The sequence below is a fragment of the Panthera onca genome, chromosome D4 (genome assembly GCF_046562875.1).
Source record: "Panthera onca isolate mPanOnc1 chromosome D4, mPanOnc1 haplotype 2, whole genome shotgun sequence".
In the NCBI taxonomy this organism is placed as follows: Eukaryota; Metazoa; Chordata; class Mammalia; order Carnivora; family Felidae; genus Panthera; species Panthera onca.
Window position 1 is genome coordinate 86,192,414 of NC_138351.1, and position 15,014 is coordinate 86,207,427.

General features: G+C 42.1%; 2 protein-coding genes across 4 annotated transcripts in view; both read left to right on the plus strand.

The window, feature by feature from the left end:
• ZBTB34 (zinc finger and BTB domain containing 34) overlaps positions 1-10,706 on the plus strand; it is a 42,104-nt gene extending 31,398 nt beyond the window's left edge. For all 3 annotated transcript variants that reach the window (XM_060608606.2, XM_060608609.2, XM_060608607.2), the window contains one exon: positions 8,787-10,706. In XM_060608606.2, the coding sequence (XP_060464589.1) occupies positions 8,787-10,311 (1,525 nt within the window). In that variant the 3' untranslated portion in view covers positions 10,312-10,706. The remainder of the gene's footprint in view (positions 1-8,786) is intronic.
• Positions 1-15,014, plus strand: part of RALGPS1 (Ral GEF with PH domain and SH3 binding motif 1) — a 311,034-nt gene that overhangs the window by 11,695 nt on the left and 284,325 nt on the right. The window lies entirely within an intron of this gene.

Consider the following 15,014-nt stretch of genomic DNA (forward strand, 5'->3'; position numbering starts at 1 on the left):
GGTTAAGTGTCTGACTCTTGATTTCGACTCAGGTCATGATCTCACGGTTTTGTGAGTTTGAGCCCCACGTGGGGCTCTGACAGTACAGAGCCTGCTTGGGATATATTCATATTCTCTCTCTCCCTCCCTCCCTCCCTCCCTCCCTCTCTCCCTCTCTCTCTCTCTCTCTCCCCCTCCCTCCCTCCCTCCCCCCTCCCTCCCACTTGCATGCATGCTCTCTCTGTCTCAAATAAATTAAAAAACAAATAAAGCAGGGTACAGAACAGCTTACGCTGATATGTGTTTATAATTTTCTCTGAAAGAACAGTAAGAACTCTTAGCAGTGATTATCTTTGTGAAGAGGAACAGGGGAAGAGTTTTGCTATTCATTTTATATTTTTCTGTACTAGGATTTGAAGTTTGACCATGTGCATATATTTTATTTTTTAAAGATGAAATTACTGAAGCGTTGACCTAAGTTAGGTGTAGGCCCACTGGCACTCTCTGCGGGGAAGGAATCAAGACCTACAAGAAACAACGCTGGGAAACTGCTGATATAGAGGAGCCGAGGATCATAGTTGAACTTGATCATCTCATCAAGAGGTTCTGACTTGCTTTACCTCAGGACCACCAGACCTGACAAATTGGGTCATTGGTTGTAGAACTGGTGATCAGTTATGTTTTTTACTCCTTTTAGCTTGGTGACGTGCTTAGGACTGAAATTACCTGCAAATTCCCCCGTGTGTCAGAGTTTTAGAAGCCTCTTTCTCTGGAGTGTTACTTGTTAGCAGCTTTAGGCAGAGGGCTTTGGATCTCATTGTCGTGGCCAGAAGGAGGCGTTAATGTAAAGGAGAGAAGAGTGATGCACTTCCTTTCTCATTTGCAGAAAAATGGAATCCCTCTCTTAGGTGTTAATCATGGTCTTTGGTTTTTCTCTCCAGTGATTTTCTTTCAAGTGTAAGATTTTCTTTCAAGCGAAGCCTTACTGTGAAGCTATTTTCAGTTTTAGACTATTTCGGAAATGCTTGTTTTCCGTTTTCTACTGGTTTTAGCCTAGGACTCTACCTTTAAAAAGCCTGAGCCCTTGGGGCGCCTGGGTGGCTCAGTCCGGACTTCAGCTCAGGTCTTGATCTCCCGGTTCCTGAGTTCGAGCGAGCCCCGCATCAGACTCTGTGCTGACAGCTCAGAGCCTGGAGCCTGCTTCAGATTCTGTCTCTGTCTCTGTCTCTGTCTCTGTCTCTGTCTCTCTCTCTCCCTCTCTCTCCCTCCCTCCCTCCCTCCCTCCCTCCCTCCCTCTCTCTCTCTCCCTCCCTCTCTCCCTCCCTCTCTCCCCCTCTCCCTCTCTCCCTCTCTCCCTCTCTCCCTCTCTCTCTCTCTCTCCTCCTCCCCCACTCACACTCTGTCTCTCTCTCAAAAATAAATAAACATTAAAAAAAATTAAAAAAAAAAAAAAGCCTGAGCCCACCTCCCTTTTGCCCTTGAATTCCCAGCGTCACTATTTACATACCCTTGTGTCGCAACCATGCTATAATGCGTAGGTAACATTTGACCACTTGATAGGTGCCAGGCAGTATCTGCATTTCTAGAAGGCAGTCTGTGATAGTCAGGGTCACGACTTCTGGAGTCAGACTAAGTTCATCTTTTAACTGTGAGACAGTATCTTAACTGTCAGTTACCTTATCTTGGCAGTATCTTAACCGCTTTCCCTCAATTTCTTCATCTATGAGATAGAAACAATCATAGTATTTCCTCACAGAGTTGATAAAAGGATCAAATTAATATATATAAGGTGTTGGGGTGCCTGGGTGGCTCAGTCAAGCATCTGACTCTTGATTTCAGCTCAGGTCATGATCTCACAGTTCATGAGTTCAAGCCCCATGTCAGGCTCTGTGCTGCCAGTACAGAATCTGTTTGGGATCCTCTCTCTCTCCCTCTCTCTGTTCCTCCTCTGCTCCTCCTCTGCTCTGTCTCTCTCTCTTTCTCTCAAAATATATAAACTTAAAAAAAAAAAAAAAAAATATATATATATATATATATATATGGTATTTAGCACAAGGTGAGTACTCATGTGTAAGCTTTTATACACGTTCAGTGCATAAATTTCCCTCATTTAATCATTACAGCACTCCTGTTGGGTAGTAGTTATTCTGAGACCTTTTCTCAATAGGAAATCAAAGTTAACTGACTTGTCCAAGGTCACATAACTGTTTAAATGTTCATTGTTATTATTTTTATTAGAAAGTGGCCGAGGCGGGATTCATATCCAAGGCTACCTTTAAAGTCAGTTCTCTTTGTTGCTCCTGTCCCCCTAGAAAAAGTCTTTTAGAGCAAACCATGATCACTATGGACCAGGCAGCCGCTGTGCTGAGTGCTTCCTGCTTCTACATACTTGTAGTTGTCACCACGAGCCGAACCGTGAGGCAAGGACTGTCATCATCATTCCCATTTTCAAGACAAGAGAACTGACGCTTGAAAAGATTCTAAAGCTCCTTGCCCAGAGTTTTATAGGTGGAAAGCAGGTATCGTTTGAACCCAGATCTCACTTCCGATTCGTGCCCCTGACAGTTCTGTTACGATCTTTTCCTACCTTAAAAACTGGATGAGGCATCGTAAGTTTTTGAAAAAATGTTACTGGTTTTTAACGACATATTCAGATAGTTTAGAAATGTGTCTAAAAAGATTCATTGAGAGCTGGCAGGGCTCCCAGCTGCCCTGTCCCCCGCCCCCCCCAGGAGGCGGTAGAGGTTATTGTTGTGGTGCATCCTTCCAGAAGTAGTCTGTGCATATGTACAAAGTGTGTATATTTACACAGTGGTGTGTGTCTTTTCACAGCGCTTTGTTCAGACAACACGTATACTCTTCCACACGTCACCCTTTTGCTTGAGCAGTACACCATGGTGATTATTTCATGTCTGAATGAAAAGAGCTTCCTTGTTTGTTATTTTCTGGCTGTATAGTAAGTAGTTTTAAGTGTGGATGTCCCGTAAGTTATTAACCACGCTCCTCTTCATGGGCAGGTAGTCTGTTTCTAATCTTTTGTCATTCTGTCCGGTGCTGTAGTCGGTTCCTAGGGCACATGGGGAACGTGCATTTGTAATTTCGTTGGACGTCACTAAAATGTCTCCAGAGTATTTGCTCATTTTACACTCTACCACCAGCATCTGTCAAATTATCATCTGGCAGGGATTTGGAAATATTTTTTATTTTACTTTTTTTTGTCATTCCAAGTAATAAATGTTCACTGTTAGAAGTTTGGAAAACACAGAAAAATGCAAAGAAGAAAGTAAAAACATTTTGAATCTGGGGCGTCTGGGTGGCTCAGTCCGTTAAGTGACTTCTGCTTGGGTCATGAGGTGACTGTTCATGAGATCAAGCCCCGCATAGGGCTTGCTGCTGTCAGTGCAGAGCCTGCTTCAGGTCCTCTGTCCCCCTCTCTCTCTCTGCCTGTCCCCCACTCATGTGCTCTGTCTCTCAAAAGCAAATAAGCATTTAAAAACCTAACTAAATAAGCCATTTTGAATCTTACATTAATGTATGCATTTTGTATATATCTCAGTATTATTTCTATGTATATTTAATATCTGCATATACATACATAATTTTAGAAATCTCCTACTTTTGTTGTTACCTGTATTTCAACAGCTTTATTGAGGTGTAGGTTACATATCCTAGAATTTGGTCGTCTTCAGTGTACAATTCAGTGATTTTTAATAAATTTATGACATTGTACAGCTATTACCATAACCCAGTTGTAGACCATTTCCACCACCCGTGAAGATCCCTCCTGCTCACTTGCAGTCGATTTGTTACCTGATTTTTTGCTGTATCATTAAATGTTCATTCAGCAGATATTTATTGAGTGTTGAGTGTCTGCTATGTGCCAGGCAGTAATCTGGGTGACAGTTAATAAAAGAGAGAAAGATCTTTGCCCTGGTGGAGCTCACATTTTGTAGAGCTACCTTTGTATTCTTCCTTCCCATCAGTTTCATCACGACATAGTATTCAGTACATAGGTGTGCTATACTTTAACAATTCCCAAGAAGTCGGACATTTAGGTGGTTTTCATCATTTTGCTATTGTAATTGAACAGACTTATGGATAAATTCTTGTGCCTGTATCTGTGATTTTTGTTACAACAGAGCGCTGAGTCCAAAGGAATGCCCGTTGTAAAGCTTTTGTTACATGTAGTATATGAGGGCACTGAGCCCTTGTAGCACCGCCAGCTGGGTCATTTTTAAATCTTGCCAATTGAGAAAGTTGTGTCTCATGTTAATCTTTGTTTATCAATGAAGTTGTCAATCGCCGTATCTGTATTTGAAGGCTATTTTAATTTTTTTAAAAGCATCTGTTCATAGTCTTTGCTCATTTTTCAATTGTTATATTTGCTTTTACTGATTTGTAAGAGTGTTATACTTCTTGGCTGTGTATGTTGTATTTTTCATAATTGGTCTTTTGTTCATTTGGTTTTGGTCAAAAGTTTTTTTAATGTTTAAAATTTATTTTGAGAGGGTGGGGTAGAGAGGGAAGGGCAGAGAGAGAAGAGAGAATCTCAAGCAGGCTCTGCACTGTCAACACAGAGCCCAACACGGGGCTTGAACTCACAAACTGTGAGATCATGACCTGGGCCAAAATCAAGAGTCAGACACTCAACTGACTGAGCCACCCAGGCACCCTCAGAAGGTATTTTTTAGATGTACAAAAATTCTTCTGTAGTTAAATCTGTGTTTCTTCCTCTGGTATCTGTCTTTGTATGTAAGACCTTCTCTAGAAGTTATTTTTGGGTATGTGGTGAGGACGATCTAACTTTATTATTCTATATACATATTATCCAAGCAGCATCTATTTCAAAAATTCTTCCTTTTTCGTTGATTGGAAATGGCCCACAGGGCCCATCCTAGTCTAACTTCCCCCCACCTTGACAGCCTCATGTGGCCTCAGTCCTCCCCCTTGCTCGTTGTCCCAGTTGTCCCACATTCTCTAAGGCTTCTTTCCTTCCCGCTCAGGAAGGACGAGTCTCTTTGTGTGCGTCATTCCTTATGTCTGGAAGACTGGACCATTTCCCTGCAGCAACGCCCCTGCCCAATGTGAAAGATCTCGTAGCTCTTGTCACAATTTATAACAAGAGAATTACAGCTCCCCGGGACCCCTAGTGCCTGGCACATAGAAGGCAGTACATACTTAGAGTGAATGAATTGTAGCCTAATCATACATTTTGACATCTAGATGTTTAGCTGGGTTTTTTGTTGTTTTCTAAAATTTCTTCAGTGTTTATTCTAGATCTGCACAGTCCAGTGTGGTAGCCACTGGCCACGTGTGGCTATTGAGCCCTTAAAACGTGATCATTCCAAATTGAGATGTGCTGCAAGTGTAAAATACACATAGATTTCAAAGAGTTAGTATGGAAAAAAAGAATGTAAAATGTCTCATTAATAACTTTCTAATATTTCTTCTATGTTGAGAATGTTTTAAATGTTAGGTTAAGTAAAAATGTATAAAATTTAATAATGTTTATTTTTAGACAGTGTTAACTGCTAGAAAACACTACGCATGTGGCTAACCTTCTATTTCTGTTGGACAGCAATGTTCTAGATGAATTGTAAAATCATTTTGTGAAGTTACCGAGAATGTTCTTCATTGCGCTGCATTATATTTATAAATTAATTTGGTGGGAAAGTGCCTATAGTATTGCATTTTTCAGAAGCGTGATATGTATCTTCATTTACACATACATATTTTTGTCTTTACCAAAATGTTAGTTTCTTCTTGCAGATCCTGACTATTTTTTGTTTAGCCCCCAGGTATATTATGGTTTCTGTCACTATTGTTGGTTGCAACTTGTCATTATCTTACTTAACTTGTGTTTTATGCACAATAATTTATGAAACGCTCCATTTACTAGATCCTGCCTCTACCAGATTTGTTCCAGTGGTTCACGTGTTTTCTGTGTAAATAGTCCTGTCTGCCTTGAATAGTAATTTCACCTCCTCTTTTCTAATAGCTTCGGGCCTTAATTTTTTCTTGTCTGTTGCTTTGGCTAGAACTTCCAGAACAATGTTAAAAGTAAGAGAAGTGATGGGCAGACAACCTTGTATCCTCCCAGGCACTAATGGGAATGCCTTATGAAAGTGTTTACCAGAGTGTGCACCAGGGAACACTAATTCTTGGGAATATTTACATGTGTACCTTGGGAGAAGAGTTACACGCTAAAATGAGTGTGCAAACCACTGAGTTAAATAGAATTCTTGTCTGCAGGACTTTTCAGGTGGGTTATTATGCTAATATATTTTTTACTTCCTAGGAGGTAGGGATATTGACACCAACTCATGGGCTTGTGTTCTATTAAATATATTTTGGGAAATGCAGGTATAATGTTTTCCTTCTAAGGATGATGGTGCTGTTGATTGGCAGTAGGTACTGTTTATTATGTTAAGAAAGTATATTAAGAAAATACTCTCTTCGTATTTTTTCCTTACTTTGAAAAGGCATTTAACTTTCTAAAATCCATGTTTGGCATAGTTTTGATTTGGTTGTGTGGTTTTTCCCCCTTTGACTTACTGATGTGGCAGATTATATTTATATATTTCCTAACATGTAGCTATCCTTACATTTGGTCACAATATATTATTCTTTTAATAGGTTATATTTGCGAGGATTTCCTCGAGGACTTTAAAATCTGTTTACTTAGGTAGGGTTGACGCTTGTCTTCTTTATCCTGTTCACCATCTTCTGGTATCAGATTTATGCCATATAAATGGAGATGCTTTCATTTTCTTTCTTTCTTTTTTTTTTTTTTTGAGATGCCTTAAGTGTTTTAACATGCATCTAAAACAGTGTGAACGGCCTGAAGATCATTTATGCTTTGGCACTTCTGTTTCTTTTTGTTTAATTCTGCCAATTTATGTTACTCTAAAAATATGTCCTTTCCGTACAGATTTCAAATTGATTTCAGTCATAACTCTAGGATAAATAAGGGCACGGTATTCCTCCTTAACTAAAATGTTTTAACTCAAATTCTGACATGATAAAAAAAAAAAAAAATCTAGTGTGATCTAGTCAAACTAACTGGTTGATCCTTTCCTGCGAGAGTCAAATTAAATTGCACGTTGTCGTGTCTTGTTATGGCTATGTGGTTTTTCTCCTTTGACTTATTGATGTGGCAGATTGTATTTATATATTTCCTAGCAGGTAGCCATCCTTACATTTGGTCACAATATATTACTCTTTTAATGAGTTATGTTTCCGAGGATGTCCTTATAATTTTGAAAATTTAAAAAACTTTCTCTATGATAATATGCTGTTCAGTGTTCTTACTTTTTTGCTTTCTTTGGGTTTAACTTGTTCCTTTTCTGACCTCTTCAGTGATTTCATGTATATTTATTATTTGTTGCTTAATGATAAATACTTTTAAGGGGTGCCTGGGTGGCTCAGTCAGTTGAGTGTCCAACTGCATCTCAGGTCATGATCTCATGGTTCGTGAGTTTGAGCCCCGTGTTGGACTCTGCTGGCAGCTTGGAGCCTGCTTTGATTTCTGTGTTTCCTTCTCTCTCTACCCCTCCTCTGCTTGTGCTCTGCCTCTCTGTCTCTCTTTCTCTCTCAAAAATAAATAAACATTAAAGAAGTAAATAAATAAATTTGGAAACAAAAACGCTAAATACTTTTAAGGCACTGACTTTGCCTGTTAAAATTTGTTGTTTCAAGATCCTCAACATTTTTTCTGAGAAATTTCAAATATACAGAGAAGTTGGATTTTGCAATAAACACCTGTATACACTCACCATCTATACGCTTGTTAACATATTACTCTGTTTGCTTTATCGCCTATCTATCCATCTCTTTTTTTGGATACATTTTCAAGCAAGCTGAAGACATAGGTAAATTTTACTCCTAAACGCTTCTTGCTGCAGATTTTATGTGAGTTTTCTTTTTTTTCTGAATAGTTCTATTCCTTTCTGATTTTCTCTTTGATTCGGTGCTTATTCAGGAGGTACTTACATTTCAGTTGGTGGGGTTTTTTAAGCACTAAAATATAATTGTTAGATCTGATTTTGTCGTATTTTGGTTAGAGTGTGCAGCCTGGGCTATAGACACTTACATGTTTGTGAGAGATTTAGTGCTGTGGATTCTTGGCAAGGGTAGCCAGCCTGTCCCAAGGTGTGCCCACCTGCAGTTGGGAGCACTGTTGGACAGCAATATGCTCGCGGTGTGTCCATCACTCTTGTTACTCCTCCTGTCTAAAACTCTTCACTGAAAGGGATTGAGCATTGTTCTGTCCGTTACCAATCCAAAAGGATATAAAGGTGTGCAGACCTGAAGGGGAAAAAAGGCACATCAAGACAACAACTCAAATTCTAAACTGAAAAAGGTTTAGCTCCATTCGGTGTATCCAGTGTGCCATCTTCTTGAAAAACACCAATTGGAAACATACAAATGAGGCAGAACATTCTTTACATGAGTTTGCTTATTTTTTACAAAGTATTCCAAATCCTCAGAAGGAAGTGAAACAGGGAAATATTTTTTCTTGAGCTGAGAGGACTTGACATATATACCATGTGATAATTTTGATGAAGATGAATGGTAGGCAGTTGGGGCACTAGGCGGATTGATCTTTAGGTTATCTGACTTTCGGTGAATTAACCAAGACATGAAAGACTGAAAATAAGTAAGAGGAAGAATGCTAAGGCTGACCCTCAGGCGGCATGGTAGCTGCAGTGGTGGTGGTGGTGGTGTTATGTTTGCAAGCTTGTGTTTATGCCGCTTGTACTTAGTGAGGAGTCACTGGTGAATTATGAAACTCTCTCTTTCTGCAGATTACGCTTCATGTCAGTAGAAATGGACAGCAGCAGTTTTATTCAGTTTGATGTGCCCGAGTACAGCAGCACTGTTCTGAGCCAGCTAAACGAACTCCGCCTGCAAGGGAAACTATGTGACATCATTGTCCACATTCAGGGTCAGCCATTCCGAGCCCACAAAGCAGTCCTCGCTGCCAGCTCCCCCTATTTCCGGGACCATTCAGCATTAAGTACCATGAGTGGCTTGTCAATATCTGTGATTAAAAATCCCAATGTGTTTGAACAGTTGCTTTCATTTTGTTACACTGGAAGAATGTCCTTGCAGCTGAAGGATGTTGTCAGTTTTCTGACTGCAGCCAGCTTTCTTCAGATGCAGTGTGTCATTGACAAGTGCACGCAGATCCTGGAGAGCATCCATTCAAAAATCAGCGTCGGAGATGTTGACTCTGTTACTGTTGGTGCGGAGGAGACATCAGAGAGTCGTAATGGAGTTAAGGACAGCAGCTTCTTTGCCAACCCGGTTGAGATCTCCCCTCCGTATTGCTCTCAGGTACGGCAGCCCACCACGAGCGGCGATCTTCGGATGGAGACGACGCCCAGCAAAGCTTTGCGCAGCCGCTTACAGGAGGAAGGGCACTCGGACCGAGGGAGCAGCGGGAGCGTTTCCGAGTACGAGATTCAGATAGAGGGGGACCACGAGCAAGGGGACCTGTTGGTGAGGGAGAGCCAGATCACTGAGGTGAAAGTGAAGATGGAGAAGTCTGACCGGCCCAGCTGTTCCGACAGCTCCTCCCTGGGGGACGACGGGTACCACACAGAGATGGTGGATGGGGAACAAGTTGTGGCAGTGAACGTGGGGTCCTACGGTTCCGTGCTGCAGCACGCATATTCCTACTCCCAAGCGGCCTCACAGCCAGCCAGCGTATCCGAAGCTTTTGGAAGTTTGAGTAATTCCAGCCCGTCCAGATCCATGCTGAGCTGTTTCCGAGGAGGGCGTGCTCGCCAAAAGCGGGCTTTGTCTGTCCATCTGCACAGTGATCTGCAGGGCTTGGTGCAGGGTTCTGACAGTGAAGCGATGATGAATAACCCCGGGTATGAGAGCAGCCCCCGGGAGAGGAGTGCAAGAGGGCACTGGTACCCGTACAACGAGAGGCTGATCTGCATTTACTGTGGAAAGTCCTTCAACCAGAAGGGAAGCCTCGACAGGCACATGAGGCTCCATATGGGAATCACCCCCTTTGTGTGCAAGTTCTGCGGGAAGAAGTACACACGTAAGGACCAACTGGAGTACCACATCCGGGGCCATACTGATGACAAACCATTCCGCTGTGAGATCTGCGGCAAGTGCTTTCCATTCCAAGGTACCCTCAACCAGCACCTGCGGAAGAACCACCCTGGTGTAGCCGAAGTCAGGAGTCGCATCGAGTCCCCCGAGAGAACAGACGTGTATGTGGAACAGAAACTAGAAAACGATGCGTCGGCCTCAGAGATGGGCCTAGATTCCCGGATGGAAATTCACACAGTGTCTGATGCTCCTGATTAAGATGGTAACGAAGTGCACCCAAACAAAGCACATTAATCAATGCATATTTGTGATTTGCTTTGTTGTAATCTTTGGTTTTCCCAACCATCTGGAAATCTCTCCGTCTCTTGGCAGTTCTTCTAAGGTTTCTGGAAGGAACACTTCATTGTGTTTATCCTTTCCCCCGCCCTCCCTCTCCCAAGGAGCTCAAAGCATGAAGGGCAACGTATCCAGGGAAAACACAGGCTGACAGTATTCCTCTTTGGCTGAACTCTTAATCCCAAATCTGCCAGTGATTTAGCTATGCCAACTGGTTGACCCTACATTCTCTGCCAAGAGGCATACTCTCTCGTTGTGTGCACTGGCACCAGTGCGTTTCCACGGAGAGAGACTAGGATGCCGTCAGCTGATACAAATGGGTAACCTTTTCTAATTTAAAATTACTTTTAAGGGGTAGTTAGACAATTTATATATATATATAATAAAGCGATTATTATATATATAGTATATATACATTCTCAAATTTGATTTTATTCTGGTTGAGGTGAATGTAAGAGGAATATATAATTTAATACAATGTGAACAGGGCTTTTGACTCTGTCTCGTCCCCACCCAATGTTAGGGTTTTGCCCCTTTATTTCCCTTACAAAAGAATGTTGATAGGTTTTCATATATATTAATCATTGTGTCCAAAAGCAAGCAAAGCAAATCACAGTGTTCATAGCTCTGCTTCCTAACAAGTACATAAACCAAATGCCATAAAATGTATTCAACTCTAGTTGGAAACCGTTTGGAATTTTTGTTCGTTGTCCAGTAGGTAAGCTGGATGACCCGTGGTGCTGACCTTTTTACATATTGTAGTGTTATATTAGCCAGCCCCAAAGGAGCAGTGGTTTTCAATGTTTTTACTGGCCTACGAATCTACCTTCATTCCGTACTGTAGAAACACACCAGGTAACTAAATCGAATCACTCTACCATGAGTTAGTACTCACACTAAAGGAAAGGGATTTGTAGTTCTGTCTACAAAATTCTCCAAGCAGTGTTGTGGGTTTTTTTTTTTTTTCCCTCTTTTCAAACAGCTAGTTCAGGTGCACAGCAACTTTTTCTACATGCAGTTCCCAGGGAAACTGCAGAACTTGGAATTTGTACTTTTTGTAAAGATATACTCTATGGGAATTGCAAGCAATATATCTATCTTAGTATTGTGTGTGCTAACGAGAGCCTCAGTGGCTCCCCCACTCTCAGTGTTTCCTGCTTAAAGAAACCAACAGTCAAAAAGCCCTCTAAGATACTCTGTGTGTCACCAAATCTGTGTGTGTCACCATTTTTTGGGTCACGTGGTGCTATTTTTATGTTCTGTATCTTTTAGGTCAGTATAGTTGTAGAAAATGTGAAATCTAACGGTGATAGTGAATTACAATTTTTTTTTCCCTCTCCTGAGTTTATAGCTTGAAAAGAGACCTCAAAAGCATGTGCTTGCTGGCAAACGCATTACTGTATCAAAACACACCTGAGTCCTATTTGAAAAATGTCTTGTCAGTACTTTCGAAGTGTCTTCAGCTCTGTACTTTGTTTACCCGTCTGCTTCTAGTAAACAAAACAGGCTCTACGAGTTCGCTTTGGTACTGTGCACCCTGACAGAGTACTTTCGGAAGCAATTTGACGGTGAGTTTGTGCTGCGGGCCGCCCTGCCCGTAGGATGTCAGCGCTCCAGACTCCCTGCTGGAGAACCTTGGCTCTGAAGCCCGCAGCCAGTACGTCTCCCCAGGAGAACGGCGCAAACCACCCAAAAGAAAAATAGACATAAAAAGACACAACTCGAGAGGCTTAGGAGTTGAGGGAGTACAGAAATGGACGTTTGCTGGTTTTCCATGCTTTTTTGGCTCTTAAGATACCAAGAATGGTGGGAGGTAGGGGGTGTCCGGGGGAGGTTTTGGGGGTTTTTGTTTTTGTTGTTTTGTTTTCGTTGTTTTGTTCTGTTTTGTTTTGTTGAGAAAAGAAAATCATTCGGGCCCTTGTGTGTGCTAAGCCCCCGGGGGTGGTCGCTGTGCGGTAGCTCGTCTCTAGCACACAGGATCTGTCTGTTCCCGCGTGAACGGCTGCGCCACACATCAGTGTTACTACGTACAGATGACACTCTAGTCCTGCTGCTCCCGAGGAGCAGCGTTTGCTAAATCGGGTATATAGTATGCCTTTTCCTGTCAAACTGCCTAAGTAAGGGGTGCGCGCTCTCCCTGAAGCACTCGCTCAACTCCTGTCAAAGCTGCGTGCCTCAAGGGGAGGCCGGACCCCCAGTGTTTACCCACTTAAATATGTTCTGGGGTTTCAGGTAAACGTTTGTGATTTTTTTTTTTTTTCCTTACACGAATACGTTGGGTTTTGATTTTTCTTTTAAGAATTAAATGCAAAAAATTTGTGTGGTGGTAACAAGTTAAGTTCGTGACAAGAAACGCCCAAATGGAGGACATGAGAGGTCAGGCTCAGGGAAGGAACACCTCCTTTTCACTCAGGCTTGGGGCCTTCTGAGAGGTTTCCAGAGCATTCCGCGATAGATGAGACAAGTCAGGAGGGGAGAGCACTTGGGGCAGGTACCTCGAATATCCTGCTTCTTGTCACCGTTGTCAGTCTTAACCTTATTTACACGGAGTTCTGTGTATTTGTCAATTTGTTTCACTGGTTTGAGTTTACCAAAGAGTGACTTATCCAAAATTGTCTTTGACAAAACTATACATTGCTTTGATTGTACAGTTCAGGTTCAACCATTGTAATGGGACTGTTAAGGGGCAGAAAATTGATTGAGTTTCTCTCTAAGAACCATGATTCCGCATTTTGCAAGTTCCACTTGCTCCCATTCATGTTGCTAACACTTTACCCTTTCCACTGCTAGCAGTGTTAAGAATGAATTCTCAAGCCATAACCCAGTACTGTAAGGTTCCACAGGGCTTCGAGGAGGCAGCGCGTAGGCCAGCACCGAGCTGGGTAGCCTCTCTGAGCGAGCACGCTGTCGTGTTTCTCGGCGTGCGTGGCGGGTGGAAGGTTAACTCCATTCAGATCGGGCAGCAGCAATCAATTGTGCCTTGTCACAGGAGGATGTGCCAGGAGGATTAACATGGCCACAGAACAGAAACGTTCTCTCCCCGAAGTTCCCTCCACGTCTCCGCAGACGAAGTACGCTGTGTAACTCCTTAGAGCAACTCTTTTTTTGGAAAGCAAAGTCCCTATCTCTGTACAGGTTTAGGTTAGATGTTTCGTTTCTAACAGATGCAAAAACCAATTCAGATAAAAGCGATCTGTGAAGAAATCTTTTACAGCAAAACATATCCTGAATTCATACAGGTCTGTTCATAATTGAGTCTCTCCTTGAGCTACCTTTTCAAATACGTAGACAATGTGAAGACAGTGACAGCGTCCTTTTCTATAGGTGTTTAACCTGCTATTACAAACTGTGAAAACAAAGAATTTTATACTTTACTAACGTTTGTGGGTTTTAAACAGTTCCTTTCGTTCTGATCAGTTCTTTCCCCTCTAATTTCTACTAAAGCTGTAAATACATTTAGAAATTATATTTGTAAATACAGCACACGAAGACAAGTTCATTTTTTGGTTAGCGGAAAGCCTCCCAATTGGCTCTGCTTTGGCAGTTTTGGTTTCTCGTGTGTGTGTGTGTGTGTGTGTGTGTGTGTGTGTGTGTGTGCGCGCGCGCGTGCGCGCGTGTGTGTATGGTTGGTTTTGTTGTGTGTGTGTTTGTGTGTGTGTGTGTGTGTTTTTTTAATACAGCAGAAAGGATACTGTCGGTTCACTGTTAAGCAGAATATACTGTAGAACTAAATTGAAAATTTTTCAATCTTCCAGAGCATGAGTAGATGTCTTTTCTCATGACAGCAGTTATAACCAAGTCTTTGTTTTTCCCTTAGCCCAGACCATAGGCCTGCATATGTTCGTGTGCGGTTTTATTTTTACTTTTATTTTGACGGCCTAGACTCTAGGAAGAATTTGCAGGAACACAAAACAAGGGCTGGGGGTGGGGGTGGGGGTGGGAATCATCTCTGTGAATGAGCTTTACTTTCAAGAAATCAATGTATTTTATTTTAACAACTTTTTCTATTAGTTACTGTGATTTTTGTTGTTGTCTTTGTTATTGTTAAATTCTGTAATGGTTTCCTGTGAAGCCTCCACTGAAAGGGACTCAAATATGCAACACCTAAACTATTTTCCAAGGGCACATGCCCCTTGAATGGTGCTTCTAGACTGGTCAGGGTTATTTATTAAATTTTATATATGAAAGTATTGGGGAATTATGTAAATTCTTTATATGGAACTATCTAGTTCATAAATCATAGATTTCATATTACTCAGTGCAACTGAACTGAACGTTCAGAAGAGTCATTCACATTGTTCCAAATTTGTAATGGTTGTCACACGCCACACACGTCTTCTTCAGTAAGTGCCAGAGCGTTCCCACTGTTTCTGCCCAGTGCCCGACTTCTCTGCCCGGAAGAGGACCTTGTTTCCCCCGGTTCCCCTCTGGGGCTGGCACAGACAGGGCTGCCCTAGTTCTGGCTCCAGCCCTGGAGTAAGCCTTGCAGCAGATTCAGTAACCAGACCTCTTGCTGCCCCTCGGTGACGAGTATGCTGTGAATTCAACCTTTGGACTTGCCGCCCAAGCCCTTGGTTGCTGCCCTGACTATAGTAAGAGGTAAACTTACCTGGTTTCTTTGAGAA